General features: G+C 46.0%; 1 protein-coding gene across 2 annotated transcripts in view; it reads right to left on the bottom strand.

Moving 5' to 3' along the window:
• crlf3 (cytokine receptor like factor 3) overlaps window positions 1–22767 on the bottom strand; it is a 46741-nt gene that overhangs the window by 18692 nt on the left and 5282 nt on the right. For both annotated transcript variants that reach the window (XM_033044664.1, XM_033044663.1), the window contains exon 2: window positions 3848–3982. In XM_033044664.1, coding sequence (XP_032900555.1) covers window positions 3848–3967 — 120 coding nt within the window. In that variant the 5' untranslated portion in view covers window positions 3968–3982. The remainder of the gene's footprint in view (window positions 1–3847; window positions 3983–22767) is intronic.

Genomic DNA, 22767 nt, shown 5'->3' with positions numbered 1-22767 from the left:
AGTAGTTCACAAATGTTCTCTAAACAATAGACAATAGACAATAGGTGCAGGAGTAGGCCATTTGGCCCTTCGAGCCAGCACCGCCATTCAATGTGATCATGGCTGATCATCCCTAATCAGTACCCCGTTCCTGCCTTCTCCCCATATCCCCTGACTCTGCTATTTTTAAGAGCCCTATCTAGCTCTCTTGAAAGCATCCAGATAACCTGTCTCCACCGCCCTCTGAGGCAGAGAATTCCACAGACTCACCACTCTGTGTTAGAAAAAGTGTCTCCTCGTCTCCGTTCTAAATGGCTTACTCCTTATTCTTAAACTGTGGCCCCTGGTTCAGGACTCCCCCATCGGGAACATGTTTCCTGCCTCTAGTGTGTCCAAGCCCTTAACAATCTTATATGTTTCAATGAGATGCCCTCTCATCCTTCTAAACTACAGAGTGTTCAAGCCCAGCTGCTCCATTCTCTCAGCATATGACAGTCCCGCCATCCCGGGAATTAACCTTGTAAACCTACGCTGCACTCGAGTTGTGGTAGGTTGGTTCAGTTGCCTGAAATGACATATTATATGTTGGAGAATGTCAGTAGATGTGTATTCAGGCTCGAGCTACAACTGGATCTAACGTCAACCATCTGCAGCTGTTTGAGAAACTTGTAACTTCCTGACTTCAGCTCCTGTTGAAGATTTCGCAGCATGATGCAAGAGTTGAACTGTGGCACACAAAACAAATTACTTTTTTTAAAAGACTAAAACTAGTCTAAAAAATCCTGGACTAGCTCTTAGACTTATCTAATTTTTTTAATTAAAAAAAACAAACTAAAACTAAAAGTCAGTTCAATATCTAACTGACGGGATTAGTTCTTCTCTCTCATCTCCTTTAAGGTGAGCGGGGAAAGATGTAAAAGGAATCTCAGAGAGATAACTTTTTCCACCCAAGTGTGGCAGGTATATGGAACGAACTGCCAGAGAAGGTATGAAGGAAGAAATTGCAGATGCTGGTTTAAATCGAAGATGGACACAAAATACTGGAGTAACTCAGCGGGACAGGCAGCATCTCCGGAGAGGCGGATTGGGTGACGTTTTGGGTCTGAAGAGGTCACCCGTTCCTTTTCTCCAGAGATGCTGCCTTTCCCGCTGAGTTGCTCCAGAATTTTGTGCCAGAGGAGGTGGTTGAGGCAGGTAATATCACAACATTCAAAAGAGATTGAGACAGACACATGAATGGGAATGGTTTAGAATGAAATGGGCCAACCGCAAGTAGTTGGGGCATGTTAGCTTGGGCAGGTTGGGCCATAGAGCCTTTCTCCATGCTGTATGACTCTAAGACTGGGTGTAAATCTGCATTTTGTCAAAGACCTTTTTAGGATCTTAATTTATTTCATTTGTGTATCCATTCCCTCCACAGATGCTGCCTGACCCGCTGAATTACTCCAGCACTTTATGTTCAGGCCAATCACTCATGGTTATTTGTTGAGGATTGTTGCAGATAGCTAGCTCCTGTATGACAGTTGACGCTTGTGATTCAGGGCAGCATTGTGGTGTAGCAGTATAGTTGCTGCCAAAAAGCAACAGAGACCCAGCTTCCATCCCGATTACTGATGCTGTCTGGACGGAATTTGTCCCTTCTCCCTGTGACCACGTAGGTTTTCTCCAGTTTCTTCCCATACTCCAAAGATGTACAGATTTGTAGGTTCATTGGCTTTGGTAAAATTGTAAAGTGTCCCTAGTGTGTAGGATGCATAGAAACATAGAAAATAGTTGCAGGAGGAGGCAATTCGGCCCTTCGAGCCTGCACCGCCATTCATTGTGATCATGGCTGAGCGTCCCCTATCAATAACCCATGCCTGCCTTCTCCCCATATCCCTTGACTCCACTAGCCCGTAGAGCTCTATCTAACTCTCTCTTAAATCCATCCAGTGACTTGGCCTCCACTGCCCTCTGTGGCAGGGAATTCCACAAATTCACAACTCTCTGCGTGAAAATGTTTTTTCTCATCTCAGTCTTAAATGACCTCCCCTTTATTCTAAGACTGTGGCCCCTGGTTCTGGACTCGCCCAACATTGGGAACATTTTTCCTGCATCTAGCTTGTCCAGTCCTTTTATAATTTTATATGTTTCTATAAGATAGCCCCTCATCCTTCTAAACTCCAGTGAATGCAAGCCTAGTCTTTTCAATCTTTCCTCATATGATAGTCCCGCCATCCCAGGGATCAATCTTGTGAACCTACGCTGCTCTGCCTCAATCACAAGGATGTCCTTCCTCAAATTAGGAGACCAAAACTGTACACAATACTCCAGATATGGTCTCACCAGAGCCCTATACAACTGCAGAAGAACTGCTTTACTCCTATACTGAAATATTCTTGTTATGAAGGCCAACATTCCATTAGCTTTCTTCACTGCCTGCTGTACCTGTAAGCCAACTTTCAGTGATCGGTGTACAAGGATGCCCAGATCCCGCTGAACCTCCCCCTTACTTAACCTAATCCCATTGAGATAATAATCTGCCCCCTTGTTTTTCCGACAAAAAAGATAACCTCACATTTATTTATATTATACTGCATCTGCCACGCATCTGCCCACTCACTCAACCTGTCCAGGTCACTCTACAACCTCCTAACTACCTCTTCACAGTTCACACTGCCACCCAGCTTTGTGTCATCCACAAACTTGCTAGTGTTGCTCCTAATTCCCTCTTCCAAATCATTAATATATATGGTAAACAGTTGCGGCCCCAACACCGAGCCTTGCGGCACTCCACTCGCCACTGCCTGCCATTCTGAAAAGGACCCGTTCACTCCTACTCTTTGCTTCCTGTCTGCCAACCAATTTTCTATCCATGTCAACACCCTACCCCCAATACCATGTGCTAGTGCGAGTGTAAGGGGTGATCACTATTCGACACAGACTCGGTGGGCTGGATGGCCTGTTTCCACATTGTGTCTCTAAAGTCTAAATAAAGTCCAGTTGAGTTTTAGTTTATTGTCACGTGAACGGGGGCGCAGTGAAATGTTTCCCACTGTACCTCGGTCCATGTGACAATAAACTAAAAACAAAAGCTTGAATGGCTGTGAAGTAGTATTGAATGCCCCGAGCAGGCCACGTGGTTGATGCCTGGGATGGCGGGACTGGCATATGAGGAGAGATTGAAAAGACTAGGCTTGTATTCACTGGAGTTTAGAAGAATGAGGGGGGATCTTATAGAAACATATAAAATTATAAAAGGACTGGACAAGCTAGATGCAGGAAAAATGTTCCTGAAGTTGGGGAAGCCAGGGGCCACAGTTTAAAAATAAGGAGTAAGCCATTTAGAACGGACACGAGGAAACACTTTTTCTCACAGAGAGTGGTGAGTCTGTGGAATTCTCTGTCTCAGAGGGTGGTGGAGGCAGGTTCTCTGGATGATTTCAAGAGAGAGCTAGATAGGGCTCTTAAAAATAGTGGAGTCAGGGGATATGGGGAGAAGGCAGGAACGGGGTACTGATTGGGGATGATCAGCCATGATCACATTGAATGGCGGCGCTGGCTTGAAGGGCCAAATGGCCTACTCCTGCACCTATTGTCTATTGTCTATTGTCTATAAGAAGGAACTGCAGATGCTGGAAAATCGAAGGTAGACAAAAATGCTGGAGAAACTCAGCGGGTGAGGCAGCATCTATGGAGCGAAGGAACAGGTGACGTTTCGGGTCGAGACCCTTCTTCAGACGGGCAATGTACATTGGTTAATTGAAAGATGTAGAAACAAAGAACTGCAGATGCTGGTTAATACACAAAAGGCCACAAAGTTTAATTGCGAGTGCCTCGTCATTGTTTGAAGCCATTCTTGTTCCCAAATGCAAAATAAGTAACTGACCTGTTTCCTGGCCTGACTCAGGCCCTGTAATCGTTGTTCCAACTCATCTTTATAATTCTTTGCTGCCTCTATGCTCTCCGTGGCTTCTTTGAGCAGGTCAGCCTGAATTTCAATTTCCATCGTTGTATTCTTCTCCTGCACACAACAGCAAAACAAAAGCAAAGGAGATTTAAAGATGAATAATGTTTAAGAAAGAACTGCAGATGCTGGAAAAAAATCGAAGGTAGACAAAAAATGCTGGAGAAACTCAGCGGGTGAGGCAGCATCTATGGAGAGAAGGTATAGGCAACGTCACCTATTCCTTCTCTCCATAGATGCTGCCTCACCCGCTGAGTTTCTCCAGCATTTTTTGTCTACCATAAGAAGCATAACGTCGAGTTCTGATTTAAAGTCAATTTTTATTCTATTTGTCGTTCCAGCTAAAGGTCCCTAGCCTGAAACACTAACTGCTTCTTCCATCACAGATTCAGTAGGGGGCGCTGCTCTGGCAGCAGCCATGTCAGCAGCGCGTTAGTTTTTTCAACTTTTTTTATTTTTTTAGTATGTTTTAAAGTATGTGTTTGATGTTTCTCGGTGTGTTTTGTGTGGGGGGTGGTGTGGGGGGGTAAGGGGGAAACCGATTCGGTCGCCTCCTCCATGGAGAGGCGACTTTTTCCAGGTCGCCTCCCCCGTGGCCTAACATCAAGGATCGGCACGGCCTTTCCCGGAGACGCGCCCGGGGCTTCAGCGGCGGGCGCAGTGTGGACTCTCGGCGTGGAGCGGGTGAGCCCTCGCTGGGGCTCGCCAGAGGGCAGCGCTCCGTTTCGCTGGCCTGGGGCAGCCGGCAGCCTGAAGCCGCGGTCTGCAGAGCTCCAGCTGGTGCGGCGTCTACAGCCCGGGATCCCTCGTGGGGGACCCGGGGGAAGAAGAAGCCATCACTGCCAGCCCGCGGCCAACTTCTACCGCGGGCCCGGCGTGAACATAACATCACCCCTGGAGGGGAGCTTCGACCGCCGGCCCTGCAGTCTACGATGCTTCTGGCTGTGGCGGAGACTTTAAATCTCGACTGCCGGCCTGCGGCCTACACCAACTTAAAGCCGCGGTCTCCGGTGAGGAAGAGCCGATCCTGGACTGACTCTGGTCCTGTCCACGGGGGAGAAATGGAGGAGGACTGGCCAAATTTTGTGCCTTCCACCACAGTGATCAATGCTGTGGTGGATGTTTGTGTTACATTTTTATTGTGGTTGTGTGTTCTTTATTATTGTACCGCTGCAGACAACCCAAATTCCACCGACCCTGGTTGTGTGGCAAATAAATTCTATCTATCAAAGATGTTACTTGACCCACACGACGTTTCCAACATTTGATCAATAGTTCAATCTTTTACCTAAGTTTTTTATTCACTCGAGAAATATATGGGTTATAATAATTAAATCTCTCAGGTTATTAGTTTAGTTTAGAGATACAGCACGGAAACAGGCTCTTCGGCCCTCCGGGTCCACGCCGACCAGCGATCCCCGCACATTAACACTATCCTACACTCACTAGGGACAATTTTTACATTTACCAAGCCAATTAACCTACAAACCTGGACGTCTTTGGAATGTGGGAGGTCTCCGAAGATCTCGGAGAAAACCCACGCAGGTCACGGGGGGGAACGTTCAAACTCCGTACAGACAGCGCCAGTAATCGGGATGGAACCCGGGTCTCCGGCGCTGCATTCGCTGTAAGGCAGCAACTCTACCGCTGCCCGTTATTACTGCAGTGCCTCGTTGCAGATGTGTAGATACATAATTATATTTTAAATCGATCTACACAATGCAAATGCTACATTCAGTTCAGTTTAGTTTATTGTCACGTGTACTGGGGTACTGCATTGGTTTTTCATGTAGGAATGTGATAATATTAGTTATTTAATGACTGCTCAGATTGAATGTATATTGTCACAACTCTGAAACAAATAATCTCACATTATCTGTAGCCACGATAAAAACAATTCTGCAGTCACGAGTTTATTGATCAAAGGGGTACCCAACATCAATACAGATCGAAAGCATTGAAACACACAGTGGAAAAGACAAAGTGCTGGAGTAAAGGCCTGTCCCACTTACGCCACTTTTTCGGCCATTGCCGGCACCTGTCATAGGCCGGCGAAATTTTCAAAATGTTGAAAATTCAGCGGCGACCAGAAAGACTCTTTAGGTGACTGAGGAGACTACTCACGACCATACAGTCGACACCCTGGTGACGCCTGTATGGTGGTGAGTAGTCGCTCAAAGAGTCGTACCTTGTTCTGGCCGCCGCTGGATTTTCAACATGTTGAAAATTTTCGGAGACCTGCTGTGACTATGACGGGTGCCGGCAAGACGCCGAAAAAATCACGTAAGTGGGACAGGGCGGGGGGGATATGGGTGGAAGGGTACAATCAGGGGCTAGGGAAAGAAGGTGAGATAGTGGGAAAAATAGGAGTGTGGGAGGGGGGGCACAGGAAAGAGAGAGGGAGTGGGGGTAAGTACTCAAAACTGGAGAATTCAATGTCCGTACCCTAGGGTTGCAAGCTAGCTACCCAAGCAGAATATGAAGGTAGATAAAAATGCTGGAGAAACTCAGCGGATGAAGCAGCATCTGTGGAGCGAAGGAATAGGTGACGTTTCGGGTCGAGGGTCTCGACCGGAAAATGTCACCTATTCCTTCGCTCCACAGATGCTGCCTCAGCCGCTGAGTTTCTCCAGCATTTTTATCTACCTTTGATTTTTCCTGCATCTGCAGTTCCTTCTTAAACAAGCAGAATATGAGGTGCAGTTAGCCTTGATAGCTGCAGGAAAAAATCATTCAAAAGCAACACCAACAATTGCAGATAATTTTCAGAGGTAAGTAAGTAAAAGTCAGAAAGGACCAGATTGCAGAGGAAGATAAGTAGGGGAGCGCATGAAAGCAGAATCCATGAGGTGAAAGGGGGAGGGAGGTGATGAACAGATGCTGAACAGGTAGGGATGGATCGGGTGGATCTGCGGAAAAAGAGTAAAGGGCCAGTCCCACTTGGGCGGCTCTTTAGGCGACTGCCAGGGACTGGTTTTAATTGAATTCACCGACGACACCAGGCGACAACCAACCTACGACAACACCTACACCAACCTACGACAGCAAAAATTGTCGCCAATGTCGCCGAAAAATGTTCAACATGTTGAAAATTTACAGGCAGTCAGTCGCCTGTTGTCGCCTAATAGCACTGTCCCACGGTACGAGTTCATTCCAAGAGCTCTCCCGAGTTTGCCCTGATTCGAACTCGGAGATTTACGGTAATGGCCACTTGTCGGTACTCGGGGCTCTCGTGGACATTTTTCAACACGTTGAAAAATCTTCCCGTGCTTACCTGCTGTTGGCGAATCTTCCAGAGTACCTGCCGTTAGCGCTAAGAGACGTCCCCGAGCTCCGACGTACCCGCTACGTTCATTCTCCGTGCTTACCACGATTTTAAAAAATGATTTTTTTTAAACTCGGGAGAGCTCTTGGAATGAACTTGTACGTGGGACAGGGCTTTAAGTGGGACAGGCCCTTAAGGCGTTTACAAAAGAAACCAGCAGCACCACTCTCAATCTTGCCCCACAATTCAGCTCTGAGATGACTATTCTATGCTAGCCTCTTCTATATCAGTTCCCTATCATCCTCAATTCCTTCATCTTTCAAATACTTAAATATATCTAACGCTCCACCCACCATCAGCTCCAAGGGCTAAAAAAAATCTAGAGCTTCCCTACCCTCAGAGATAATATTTTGGAGCAGCTCCGTTCTAACTAACCCCCTCGTTCATGACTCTCCACTATGACAACTTCTACCCTGTTGATTCATTCATCATTGTTGAAAACATCAGTGATGCAGTGGGGCTGTTTTACAACGGGAACAGTGACGGACGCGCCACACATCTCTGTCCTCCAGTTCCTGCCGACTTCCGCCGCTGGAAGTATAGGATTTTGGTGTGTGTGTGCTTTATCATCATTCCTTACAAGACTATGTACGACAGTGATCGCAACTTCTACTGAAGTGTGGATGGCCGTTGGCTCGCTAGGAGCTCATCTGCCCTTTGACAGGTCTTGTTTTTGGTCCTGCTGGGGGTCCACAGCCCCCTCCTCACCTGGTAAACCAGATGGGAGAGACGGTCTAGTCGCCGACTATCCGATCGTGGAGCAGGTAGCGAGGGGTTACATGGTACCCGTGGCCCCAGTATTGGGTGGACCGCAGTATACCCTGTTGAGCCCTCCTAGAATCTTGCCTGTTTGAATGCGGTCAGCTCTCATTCCTCTAAATCCCAAGGAATACTGGAAAGTCAGGCCAGGACATTAAAACAAAGAAGGAATCAAAAACCTGGGTGGCCCCAGTATTGGGTGGGCCGCAGTATTTCAGGAAGAGGGCTGGATTAACTCCCAAAACCCCTGCTGTGTAATCTAACTGCTGATCCTCAGTTGAAGCCAACACCTGTGCTGACTGAGATTGTATTTGCCTAACTTCACTGTTTTGTATAGTGGGCAATATGCAGAGATTGTGTTAGCTGCTAACCAAGAGAAATTGTACGCCAAGATGTCCCAAATCTAAGCCAAAATAAGCAGATACACATTATATATATATTCACAAGTCTATCCATGTGCCTGTCCAAAAGCCTCTTAAACTCTATTTAATCTGTCTCCACCACCACCCCAGGCATCCATTGCCCCATCTGTGTTAAAAAACCTGCCCGCCGATCTCTTTTAAACTTTGCTCCTCTCACCTTAAAGTTAAGCCTCTAGTCTTTGACTTTTCCACCCTGGGGGAAAAGGGTCTTGATTGTCCACCACATCTATCCATGTCTCGTACCTATATTACTAAAAGTCTGATCTTGACCGCTTTTGGCTCGCTGTGGTGTGATTTCCGAGAGAACGCCGCCACCTACGGCCGTCATTTTTGGCCACCTCGCTCAGAGCCCCCCTCCGCCTTCCAGGACCGGAGGATATTTCCCATCAATGAAAAATCAGAGAGATATTCATGTTTTTTAAAAATTCCCCATTCTCTCTGCTGCCCCGTTGGCGGCAGGGGGGAGGGACTATAAAACCCAGAAGTGTAGTCCCTCACTCAGTCTCTGCCAGACCCAGGAAGCGATAGGGTCAAGGCTCTCTGAGCTGCGAATAACACTGAACGCACGTCTACTCCACGATGAGTCCCCTCGATGCGGCTGTAATGTGGCTGCTGCCCAATTGTTTGGCTCGCCTTTTTAACAAGTTTGTGTTCACAAAATGAATTTTGATTGTCAGGTGGCTGCTGCCCAATTGTTTGCCTCGCCTTTTAAACAAGTTTGTGTTCACAAAATAAATTTTGGTTGTTGGGTGGCTGCTGCTCAATTGTTTGCCTCGCCTTTTAAAAAAAGTTTGTGTTCACAACATTAATTTTGGTTGTTGGGTGGCTGCAGCCAAATTGTTTGCCTTGGCTTGGCTTTTAAAATCGTTGCAACAGTTAGCTGCCAGCCCAAGAATCCATTCGGCCCACAATGTCTATACTAGCCCTCTGGAAACCAGTACCTTCGGCCCGCAACACCCATACTAGCGCAACAGAAAGCCCCCCCCCCCCCCCCCCCACCCACTGGCGAGCAATATTGGAATTGGTGGAGAGGTGGAATATTGCGTTGGTGACCAGCCCTCCCTTGTGATGCTGGGACCCAACGGGTCCCACTTAATCTAGTAATTTTATAAACCTCTATCAGTCTAGTGGGGGGCACAATGGCAGAGTTGCTGCCTTACAGCGCCAGAGACCCGGGTTCAATCCTGACTGCCGGTGCTGTCTGTATGGAGTTTGTACGTTCTCCCTGTGGCCGCGTGGGTTTTCTCCGGGTGCTCCGGTTTCTTCCCACATCCCAAAGACGTGCAGATCTGTAGGTTATTTGGCTACTGTAAAAATGTTTTATTGACCCTAGTGTAGGATAGCGCTAGTGTATGGGGTGATCAATGGTCAGCACAGACTTGGTGGGCCGAAGGGCCTGGTTTACGCTGTATCTCCAATGTTTAACCTCCAGTATCCCAGAGAAAACAATCAGTTTCTTTCTCCAACCTTGCAGATAATAACCCTGCTTATATAGTCATACAATTACATCTTCAATACTTCATCTGCAAGATGACAGCTTTGAAAATTAAACCCCTTTCAGTCAGGCTCGGATACACATTGAAGTAAAATGGTTGAAAGCCAGATCTCACTCAACTAGAAATCAATCAATCTCTCTCTCTCTCTCTCTCTTGCGCGTTCACTCCAACTCGGGGTTGAGTGGTGCCATCTGCTTCATGATGTCTTGGTGCTGTGTTAGCCATTCGTCATGATGCAGTTTCACTCATAGGTTAGCTAGGCAGATGAGCAGTCCTCTCCCAGCAAGAAAGAAGAACACATACATAACAGAATTCAACATAAAACATAAACATCCACCACAGCGGAAATATGCTACCAATTTAACCGGGCCGGCCGTAAGAACAGCTCTTTGGTGGTTGAATTATCTGTTTCAGCCTGGCTTAAAAATGACCCAGCACCGCGTTTGGCCTTGTTTGGTTTCAATTCCTCACTGTCGTGGCACCACTCTTTCTCATTTCCTCTGGTTTTCGCATATCCACACCTGCCGTTGAAGCTCATATACAGACAAACCCAAAGCTGCCTCATTCATCTGGAAGAACGAACGTGCAACATCTTTCCTGCCGCGTACTGCTGAAGCAAACTCCAGAGGGATGAATCTGGAACCTCGTTGGTATTGTAGAACACAGGCTCAGTTGTACACTCAGCTCCATAAACTTAACTGCAAACAGAGTTTGGATCAAAATACTTGTTGCACAACATAAATGTGCAGCTGCTGGAGCTGCTGTCTCACAGCACCAGAGACCTGGGCTCAATCGGGCCCTGGGGTGCTGTCTGCGTGGTGTTTGCATGTTCTCTCCGTGACCGCCTGGAATGGCCTAGGTGCTCCAGTTTCCTCCCACATCCCAAAGACGTGCATGTCTGTAGGTTGATTGGCCCTCTGTAAATTGTTCCTTGCGTGCAGGGACTGGAGGCGAAAGTGGGATAACATAGAACTAGTGTGAACAAGTGACCGATAGTTGGCGTGGACTCGGGGGCCGCAGAGCCTGTTTCCATGCTGTATCTTTCGGTCAGTTAGTCAGTCAAAAAAAAACATGCCATGTTAAGGAGAAGAAAATTCTGCGGGATGTATTCTTAAAAGCAAATGTTACAGTATATCACCTTTGCCAGTGCAATTAGATGACCCATCGGGGCACGAGACACTCGTAAGAACAGCATTCCAGGTAGACAACAATTCTGGAGAAACTCAGCGGGTGAGGCAGCATCTATAGATGCTGCCTCACCCGCTGAGTTTCTCCAGTATTTTTGTCTACTTTCGATTTTTCCAGTATCTGTAGTTCTTTCTTAAGCATTCCAGGTATATCACTCTGCTGACTTGACCTAGCTACGGGGGTTAACAGGTTCATTGTTTACGGTTAGTGGTCGGAGACATAAAGCCCTGGTTATTAGGGCTGGGTTACCCTCTACTGTGATGCCTTCTATGTCTACTAATCATAATTGTACATGTTTACATGTAAATAATGTGCATATGCGCAAAATAGCTTGATATACAAGTTGTTCATGGAATCATCTGCAGTAAGCCTGTGTTTTGGGTAGAAAGAGAAAGCTGGCTGGTTTGCAAGCATTCTAAAACAACACCACATTCCTCTTCAAAAGATATAATCATGTGGGTAACAGCCAGCCACAAGATCCTAGAACCTCTTAGCTGGTAGAAACCGAGCTGGTGTGCACAATGTGGCTACAGGAGCTGTTCAGAGGCTGGGAATCCTGCAGTAACTCCCCAAAGCCTGGCCACTATCTACAAGGCTCATCAGGAATGTGACAAAATACTCCCTTGCCTGGACAGCATGGACAAGGAGGGCTGAAGGGTCTGTTTCCATGCCCCATTACCATAAATCTCTATGACTAGGAGTGTAGCTTCAACGACACTCAAGATGCTCGATACCATACCTGACATAGCAGCCCAACTAATCGGCACCTCATCCACAGCCATTCACTCACTGCACAGAAACAGTGTTGTAGTATCTACCAAATACCCAGCAGCAATTCACCAAGACTCCTTAGACAGCAACCACCAAACCCACCACCTCACTAGCTTAAAGGACAAAGACAACATTCACCACCTGGAAGTTGCCCTCCAGACCTGCATCGTCGTTCCATCACTGTTGCTGGGTCAAAATCCTGCAGCTCCCTTCCTAACAGCACCCTGAGCATACCCACACCTCAAGGATCGCAGGGACCAAGAAGGCAGCTCACCAACGCCTTCAATTAGGTACGGGCAATTAAACGTAGATACAAGGAACTGCAGATGCTGGAATCTTGAGGAAACCACAAAGTTCAGGAGGAACTCGGCGGGACAGGCTGACCCTGCACTTTTGTGTTTTAGGCAATTAAATTTGAGAAGCCCCCTACCATGGATGGATTAAAAACAAATAACGGCAGAGTGATTTTAAATCATCTCCAGTAAAGAACCCACAATCTTTCAAGTAGGTATCTCAGCACCACCCAAGGAGAATTTATGCTAGGTTTCTCCAGGAGACCAACAGCAAATGACAAAACATCAAAAAGAAAACTCAACCATGCTTCAAAGTCACGTTATAGTGGCAAGCTTTCTTTCAACCATATGTAGTAGAAGCAAAGGTAGACGCAAAAAGCTGGAGTAACTCAGCGGGACAGGCAGCATCTCCGGAGAGAAGGAATGGGTGTCGCTTTGAGTCAAGACCCTTCTTCATACTGGTAGTAGAACCAAGTCTAGCTATTTCTCCCTCTACCCCTCTCGCAAGCCATCAAGTAAATTACTGAAAAGCAAAGTGCTGGAGGAAATGTCCCGACTTGAAACAATATCTGTCCATTCCCTCCACAGATGCAGCCTGTCCATCCCCTCCATCAATGATGCCTGAGCCACTGAGTTCCTCCAGCACTTTGTGTTTTGCTCATGATTCCAGCATCTGCAATGTCTGCAGTCTACAAGGGAAATACCGAGGCTGCACAGCCTAGTTTCACCCAAAGCGGCACAGATCAAGACTGGCGCTGAGGTGTCTTGGTCTGGATGCTCTGGTGGCAATGTGAGTAACTCACTTACCAACCAAGGCTTGTTTTGTTGTTTCTCAGGGTTCAAAGAATTCACATTATTTAATACTTGCCTTAAAACTATAAGAAACTGCAACAACAGTTCAAGAAGGCGCTTGACGATTACTTTCTCAGGAGGTACAAGCACTTGGCCTTGTCACAGATACCTACGTCCTGTCAGTGATGCCACGATGCTACTTTGTAAAGAATATATTTCACACATAGCAGCAACTAAATGAAGAAGTACACCGACAAATAAGGCAAGATACTAAATGTGGTTTCCACACGTTTCCGCCTGCTGCAGTTGAACCAGTTTTCATTTTGAAAAGGGGTTTGACAAAAAGAATTGCAAAGTCAAATTATCATTAAAAAGTATTATTAACAAGAGTAAACCATGCAGCCACATCCTGAGTTAGTTGATTATCAAAAGATGGATAATATTCAACTTCAGAAATTAAGACGGTATTCGAAATAGACTTAGGGCAAACATTAGCAACTTATTGTTTTACTCTCTGTGTTGTGAAACATTCGGCTGAACGTTTGTTTGTGCCAATGTTTAATGTTGCTCTGGCCTCCACTCTCCTTATTTCATTTCAACCTATCTACGTAACCTTGCATTCATTTCTCCTTCACATTCTTACCCTTGAAATGATTATCAACTATTTTCCAAAGCGGCAAGGAAATCAGCCTTCTAATGAAGACCGCTCAGGGTCCAGTTTCAAATCTGCTAAATTATGATTCAGTTGATTCATAATAGACGGTGTTTCTACTTTTCCCCCTTGTCAAATGTAAAATAAAGAAGCAATCTCCATTTACGTAGTGCCCAACCAGTGAAACCAAAGAAGCAGATCTGGTTTGTCTACAGAAAGCTCTCACAAACAAGCAAGGTAGAGGACTACAATATCATTTTTGGTGTTGTTAGTTGAGAATAAGTATTGTTCGGGGTACTGGGAGAATACTATGGTGTCTTTTACCTCCACCCGCAGGGAGTATAGGGAAGAAGATTTTTGAGATTGCTCGTGTGAAAATCTAGCATTTCCTCAGTCCAGTATGAGTTTGTCAGCCCCAACTTCATGCTCGAGGAGATTCAGCCAAGTGTGCCCTGCAATGAGGCAAACATAACACTAAAGGGCTGTCCCACTTGGGCGACCTAATTGGCGAGTTTAGAAGAGTTTAGGAGAGTTTGAAAAAATGTCATGTTGAAGACCTCCTTCGACTATGTTGAAGACTATCTACGATTATCTTCGACTACCTTCGACTACGACCGCAACCTAGCTGAATCCTCAAGTACACGGGGACTACTCTCGAGCATGAAGGAGAGTTACAAAGAACCTCGTGTCGACCATGCTGCGAGTATGAGTCAAGGGCAAACTCGCCAGATTAGGTCGCCCAAGTGGGACAGCCCCTTAAATCTCCAAACTCTTCATGTTTATAAGTGATAGGAGCAGAATTAGGCCATTCGGCCCATCAAGTCTACTCCGCCATTCAATCATGGCTGATCTATCTTTCCCTCTCAACCCCATTCTCCTGCCTTCTCCCCATAACCTCTGACACACGTACTAATCATGAATCTATCTCTGCCTTAAAAATATCCATTGACTTGCCCTCCACAGCTGTCTGTGGCAATGAAATCTGTTGAATTGGCAGTGGGAGAGAGCAGGTGGAGTGGGAACAGCACCAGAGTGAGACCTATCAGCATACAAAATGAAAGCAGTATTCCAAAGCATACTGTCGTAGGACTGTGATGGACTAGTATAGCAGCTGCCATGGTTCAACTTAGTCTCACTATATCCCTGTAACATACTTCGATATGTACACTTCCCTTTTTTGTCCCGCCTGCTTATTCTTAGAACCTCTTCTCCAAAGATTCTTTCTGACCGACAAGCAGACATTAAACAGATAATGTTTAAGAAGGAATTGGAGATGCTGGAAAATCGAAGGTAGACAAAAATGCTGGAGAAACTCAGCGGGTAAGGCAGCATCTATGGAGCGAAGGAAAAAGGCAACGTTTCGGGCCAAGACCCTTCCTTCGCTCCATAGATGCTGCTGCACCCGCTGAGTTTCTCCAGCATTTTTGTCTACATTAAACAGATAATTAGTTTTTAAACAATATTTCCCTTTCTGCCTCCACATTTCTCAATGACAGTTGGGGTTCATTCAGTCCCATAGACATAAGAAAGTGCAGACGCTGTCATCTTGAGCACAACACAGTAATGGAGTAACTCTGCTGGCCAGGCAGCATCTGTTGGGGGGAAATGGATAAACGACACTTCAGACTGATGAAGGATCCCGGCCCTGTCCATCACACCCACAGATGCTGCCGGACCAACAAATTTCCTTCAGCATTTTGCTGGAGAAACTCAGCGGGTATAGCAGCATCTATGGAGCGAAGGAAATAGGCTACGTTAAATGGCGGTGCTGGCTCGAATGGCGTCCTCCTGCACCTATTTCTATGTTTCTATGCGATGTTCTTGTACTTTATTTGTTACCGAGCTAGTTCGTAAATCTCTGGTGACAGAGGCAAGTGCAATCAAGGCCTTACCCAGTACTTCACCATCCACAAAGAGGGGCACTAAAGTCTATTCCAAAGCCCTCATCCTTAGTTCTGGATCACTGTACTGTAGATTTGCGAGCAACAGCAACAGGAGATTAGCAAGAGATACGACTGATTGGCTCTAGCCCAAGTGGGAGGAGAGAAGTGAGTCAGAGGGGTGAAAACAGTTGAAAAGTAGTTGCCAAGGACAGGCAGACTTTACTCAGAACTGCTGTAGCTTTGGGAGCAACAGCAGCAGGAGTTTAGCAAGAGATACGACTGATTGGCTCTAGCCCAAGTGGGAGGAGAGAAGTGAGTCAGTGCCGGGAAAACAGTTTAAAATTGAGGAATTTGGTTTGTAAATTGGTAAATCAGGCAATTTATCAGTCAATTTAAGCAAGACTGCTCTTGGGGAGCGGCAGTGAGGAGCGGCCTTGTGAGGGAAGTGTGAGTCTTTGGCTCGAGAGTCTTCGAGGAGGCTGCTGAGGAGAGGAGACCACGCAATACGCTTGAGAGGTAGAGATGAAAGAAGGAGATGTCAGGCAAGCTGATTCAGTGTGATGCTTGCAGTATGTGGGAGGTCAAGGACACCGCTGGTGCCTCTGGCTGCTACAAATGCGACAAGTGCATCCAGGTAGAGCTCCTGAAGGGCCGTGTTGGGGAACTGGAGAAGCAAGTGGATGACCTCCGGTTCGTCCGAGAAACTGAGTCATTCCTCGACAAGTCCTACAGTACGATTGTTACACCTAAGGTACTGGAAGAGAGAAGGTGGGAGACAGTGAGAAAGGGAGGGAAGCATGGAATGCCAACGTCCCCGGGTGTTGTACCTCTTGTGAACAGGTTCACCCACTTAGAAGCTGTCGGGACAGAAGACGTGTTTACACTGAGCGGCGGACTGGCTTGCGATGCGAATAGGGCTGTTGAGCCAGAACCAAAAGGGCCTAAGGCAGGCAACGCCATTGTAGTGGGAGACTCCATTGTGAGAGGTACGGACAGGGGTTTCTGCGGCAACAGACGGGATGCGAGGATGGTGTGCTGCCTTCCTGGTGCCAGGATCCAGGATGTCACGGACAGAGTGCAGAAAATCCTCAAGGGTGAAGGTGAACATCCGGAAATGGTAGTGCATGTCGGCACAAACGATGTCGGAAAGAAGGGGATGAATATTCTGCAGCGTGACTTTAGAGAGCTCGGAAAAATGCTGAAAACCAGGACCTCCAGGGTTGTTATCTCCGGTTTGCTTCCAGTTCCTCGTGCTGGCGAGAGCAGGAACAGGGAGATACGGGACCTGAACGTGTGGCTGAGGAACTGGTGCACGGGGCAGGGATTTAGATTCTTAGATCACTGGGATCTGTTTTGGGGTAAGGGGGAACTGTACAAAAGGAACGGATTGCATCTTAACAGGTGTGGGACCAGCATTCTGGCAGGCAGGTTTGTCACTGCTACACGGGTGGTTTTAAACTGAATAAGGGGGGTGGGGTGTCGAATGGGATAGTGGAGGATGGAGTTAAAGGGAAAGGGTTTCTTAAATGTGTGAGCATAGAGACAGAGGGGTGTAAAGTGAGGGTAGAAGCAATAGGTAGCAAGGTGAAAAGTAAAAGTGGCAGGCAGACAAAACCAGGGCAAAAATCAAAAAGGGCCACTTTTCAACATAATTGTATAAGGGGTAAGAGTGTTGTAAAAACAAGCCTGAAGGCTTTGTGTCTCAATGCAAGGAGCATTCGTAATAAGGTGGATGAGTTGAATGTGCAGATAGCTATTAATGACTATGATATAGTTGGGATCACGGAGACATGGCTCCAGGGTGACCAAGGCTGGGAGCTGAACATCCAGGGATATTCAATATTCAGGAGGGATAGAGAGAAAGGAAAAGGAGGTGGGGTAGCGTTGCTGATTAGAGAGGAGATTAACGCAATGGAAAGGAAGGACATTAGTTTGGAGGATGTGGAATCGGTATGGGTAGAGCTGCGAAACACTAAGGGGCAGAAAACGCTGGTGGGTGTTGTGTACAGGCCACCTAACAGTAGTAGTGAAGTTGTAGATGGTATCAAACAGGAAATTAGAAATGCGTGCGACAAAGGCAAAACCGTTATAATGGGTGACTTCAATCTACATATAGATTGGGTGAATCAAATTGGCAGGGGTGCTGAGGAAGAGGATTTCTTGGAATGTATGCGGGATAGTTATCTAAATCAACATGTAGAGGAACCAACGAGAGAGCAGGCTATTTTAGACTGGGTATTGAGTAATGAGGAAGGGTTAGTTAGCAGTCTTGTTGTACGTGCCCCCTTGGGCAAGAGTGACCATAATATGGTTGAGTTCTTCATTAGGATGGAGAGTGACATTGTAATTCAGAAACAATGGTTCTGAACTTAAAGAAAGGTAACTTTGAGGGTATGAGACGTGAATTGGCCAAGATTGACTGGCAATTAATTCTAAAAGGGTTGACGGTGGATATGCAATGGAAGACATTTAAAGACTGCATGGATGAACTACAAAAATTGTTCATCCCAGTTTGGCAAAAGAATAAATCAGGGAAGGTAGTGCATCCGTGGATAACAAGGGAAATCAGGGATAGTATCAAAGCGAAGGATGATGCGTACAAATTAGCCAGAAAAAGCAGCATACCGGAGGACTGGGAGAAATTCAGAGACCAGCAGAGGAGGACAAAGGGCTTAATTAGGTAAGGAAAAATAGATTATGAAAGAAAACTGGCAGGGAACATAAAAACTGACTGCAAAAGTTTTTATAGATATGTGAAAAGAAAGAGATTAGTTAAAACAAATGTAGGTCCCTTGCAGTCAGAAACAGGTGAGTTGATCATGGGGAACAAGGATATAGCGGACCAATTGAATAACTACTTTGGTTCCGTCGTCACTAAGGAAGACATAAATAATCTGCCGGAAATAGCAGGGGACCGCGGGTCAAAGGAGTTGGAGGAATTGAGTGAAATCCAGGTTAGCCGGGAAGTGGTGTTGGGTAAATTGAATGGATTAAAGGCCGATAAATCCCCAGGGCCAGATAGGTTGCATCCCAGAGTACTTAAGGAAGTAGCACCAGAAATTGTGGATGCATTAGTAATAATCTTTCAAAACTCTTTAGATTCTGGAGTAGTTCCTGAGGATTGGCGGGTAGCAAACGTAACCCCACTTTTTAAGAAGGGAGGGAGAGAGAAAACGGGGAATTACAGGCCAGTTAGTCTAACATCGGTAGTGGGGAAACTACTAGAGTCAGTTATTAAAGATGGGATAGCAGCACATTTGGAAAGTGGTGAAATCATTGGGCAAAGTCAGCATGGATTTACAAAAGGTAAATCATGTCTGACGAATCTTATAGAATTTTTCGAGGATGTAACTAGTAGCGTGGATAGGGGAGAACCAGTGGATGTGGTGTATCTGGACTTCCAGAAGGCTTTCGACAAGGTCCCACATAAGAGATTAGTATACAAACTTAAAGCACACGGCATTGGGGGTTCAGTATTGATGTGGATAGAGAACTGGCTGGCAAACAGGAAGCAAAGAGTAGGAGTAAACGGGTCCGTTTCATAATGGCAAGCAGTGACTAGTGGGGTACCGCAAGGCTCAGTGCTGGGACCCCAGCTATTTACAATAAATATTAATGATCTGGATGAGGGAATTGAAGGCAATATCTCCAAGTTTGCGGATGACACTAAGCTGGGGGGCAGTGTTAGCTGTGAGGAGGATGCTAGGAGACTGCAAGGTGACTTGGATAGGCTGGGTGAGTGGGCAAATGTTTGGCAGATGCAGTATAATGTGGATAAATGTGAGGTTATCCATTTTGGTGGCAAAAACAGGAAAGCAGACTATTATCTAAATGGTGGCCGACTAGGAAAAGGGGAGATGCAGCGAAACCTGGGTGTCATTGTACTAAGCATGGTACTAATCCATCTACACAGCGGATCTCCAATGTAACACCAACAGCTGCTTTTTGCAGAAGTTTTCGGATGATACAGCTGTTGTCGGCCTCATTAAAGGGGGCAATGAGGAGGAGTATAGAGACATAATAAGTAACTTTGTGGAGTGGAGTGCACACAATAACCTCCATCTTAACACCAATAAAACAAAGGAGATAGTTGTGGACTTCAGGAGGGGGAGGAGGAGGACTCAAGCAACACCAATCACCATTAAGGGCACTGAGGTGGAGGTGGTCGCTAATCACAGGTACCTTGGGGTGCAGCTTGACAGTGAGCTGAACTGGAAGTGTCATATGGAGGCGGTGTACAGGAAGGGACAAAGCCGACTGTATTTTTTAAGGAGGCTGAGGTCATTTAACATCTGCCAACCCCTACTGTGCAGTGTCTACCATTCAGTGGTGGCCAGTGCTCTGTTTTTTGCTGTGGCCTGTTGGGGAGATGGCGCCCGTATAGCGGATAAAAACAGACTGGACAAGCTAATCAGGAAGGCCGGCTCAGTGGTTGGGGCTGAGCAACGAACGGTCCAGCAGGTGGCAGAGGCCAGAACTCTAAACAAACTAGGTTCTATAATGACCAACCCCACTCACCCACTCCATGCCCTGAAGGTGATCAAGAGCAGCATCTTCAGTCAGAGGCTGATTGCACCAATGTGCAAAACTGAGAGACATAGGAAGTCCTGTTTACCAGCTGCTATAAGGTTATATAATGCGCATAAATAACTGCACTTTTTTTTAAATTAATTGTATTTTAACTTGTATTTTAACTTGTATTTTAACTTGTTAAGTATGGAAGCCATTTGAGGAAATGTGTGGTGTTATGTCTGTCTTGAAGCTGTCGTGGCACTGTAATTTCCTGTAAAGGATTATTAAAGGTATAATCAATCAATCAATCAATCAATCAGTCATTGAAAGTAGGCATGCAGGTGCAGCAGGCAGTGAAGAAAGCGAATGGTATGTTAGCTTTCATAGCAAAAGGATTTGAGTATAGGAGCAGGGAGGTTCTACTGCAGTTGTACAGGGTCTTGGTGAGACCACACCTGGAGTATTGCGTACAGTTTTGGTCTCCAAATCTGAGGAAGGACATTATTGCCATAGAGGGAGTGCAGAGAAGGTTCACCAGACTGATTCCTGGGATGTCAGGACTGTCTTATGAAGAAAGACTGGATAGACTTGGTTTATACTCTCTAGAATTTAGGAGATTGAGAGGGGAACTTATAGAAACTTATAAAATTCTTAAGGGGTTGGACAGGCTAGATGCAGGAAGATTGCTCCCGATGTTGGGGAAGTCCAGGACAAGGGGTCACAGCTTAAGGATAAGGGGGAAATCCTTTAAAACCGAGATGAGAAGAACTTTTTTCACACAGAGTGGTGAATCTCTGGAACTCTCTGCCACAGAGGGTAGTCGAGGCCAGTTCATTGGCTATATTTAAGAGGGAGTTAGATGTGGCCCTTGTGGCTAAGGGGATCAGAGGGTATGGAGAGAAGGCAGGTACGGGATACTGAGTTGGATGATCAGCCATGATCATATTGAATGGCGGTGCAGGCTCGAAGGGCCGAATGGCCTACTCCTGCACCTAATTTCTATGTTTCTATGTTTCTACTCTGCCTTCCTCTGCTTCTGGGCATGATCTCTGACTCAGATACTAGATTGGCATTTGATCCAGAACAAACAATCATTAAAATACACAGCCCCACAAAATGTCCATTCTGAATTTGGTTTTCGTTGTCAATAACATATGATGCATCAGTTTTGCCTCATAGATTTGTCAGATGGATCATTACTAGAGATGGACAACCCTGAGCTACCTGCCCAGACTTGTACTTGACCAACCCATCCAATTTTGTATGTAATCAAGCCTACACCCAAGGACTGCAGCACTCACCTTGAAGTTTTCACTTATTCAGTCTATTTCTTAACCAGACACTTGCCATTACTACCACTGCTGCTAGGATCAGGAGCACACTGATGCAAATGCTTCAAGAAAACACAGTACAGTATGATCTTAAATATATCATGAAATCTTGAGTGCATTGTTCAGAAAATGCAGCAAATAGAGTAATAGTTATACAGCGTGGAGAGGTGTACTGTTTTTAGATTTGTTTTAAGAGATTTGTTTTAAACTCGGGATCACTCGTGGGTGGACTCGCACCGTGAGACAGGGGTTTTACATGCTATACAATATTCATATCACAGGTTTGCTGTGTGTGAAAATTATTTGTATACATTCCTTTTATGGGCACAGAATACAATTAATCTAAAAACCTGACATCAGCATTCAAGAGTTTTGCTCCAACAGACATCCTTCAGGGTTAGTGGGGTGGGGTGAGGAAAACAAGTCTCCACTTGTCGGTTTCCATTCTTATCTATCCTGTTGTTGCCTGAGAATTACCTGAGAATTCCCTCTACCTGCTACATATTACCTCCAGTATCTCCTGACGATCCAACCTTGGCTCTGTACACGACCCCACTGGCCATGGGCAGCTCCGATGTGGTTTCTAGATTGTCAGAATGGTTCTCCAACATCCAATGTGAGGTGTCTTCAGTTCCTGTCACAAAATGTGTTCTCTAGCTTTGTTCCTCTCCCTGGCAATGGCCCAAGAACAAACCTGACCGCACACAGTCGTGGATGTCACATTTAGCAAGATGACCTTCAAACCATATACCATGCCACCGCAGAACCATCTACTTCTGAAGTAGGTCTGAAGAAGGGTCTCGACTCAAAACGTCACCAATTCCTTTTCTCCAGAGATGTTGCCTGACCCGCTGAGTTACTCCAGCTTTTTATGTCTACCATCTACTTCTACCTCTCTGACTCCACCATCTGCTGAAACAGTCATCCATTTCTCGGTTATTTCCGAACGTGAACATTTCAACATGCTCCCAGCCAACCTCCCTTGTTCTATTCTCCATAAAGGTAAACCATCCAAAGCTCAGCCAGCCATTTTCTAATGACCTTTCAGCCGCATCTTAAACGATTAAACTTTCACCCTCATTTTCAAATACCTCCATGGCATCACAGTGTATCTATTTCGGTAACCACCAGTAGTCAGACAATCCTCATGTCTGCATCCAATCAACTCTGGGCTATTGCTCGTCTGGTTTTCAACACTCCACCACAACCTTCTGCTACTGAGGCATTAGGCTCTGAACATTCCTCCATAAAATCATGCTGTCTCTCTAATTCAAATACCAATCACCACATGTTGTAGATATCTACCAGGAAATACATCGGGACATTGCAAAGGTGCGATACAAAGAGTGTTTGCTTCGAATTCCAGCCACTAAAACAATGGACTTGTCAGACACACTCCGGAAGTCAGCTATTTTCAT

This window comes from Amblyraja radiata, chromosome 26, assembly GCF_010909765.2.
Source record: "Amblyraja radiata isolate CabotCenter1 chromosome 26, sAmbRad1.1.pri, whole genome shotgun sequence".
NCBI classification, from domain to species: Eukaryota; Metazoa; Chordata; class Chondrichthyes; order Rajiformes; family Rajidae; genus Amblyraja; species Amblyraja radiata.
Note: the sequence above shows the minus strand (reverse complement) of the source record. Positions and strands in the feature narration are given on the sequence as shown.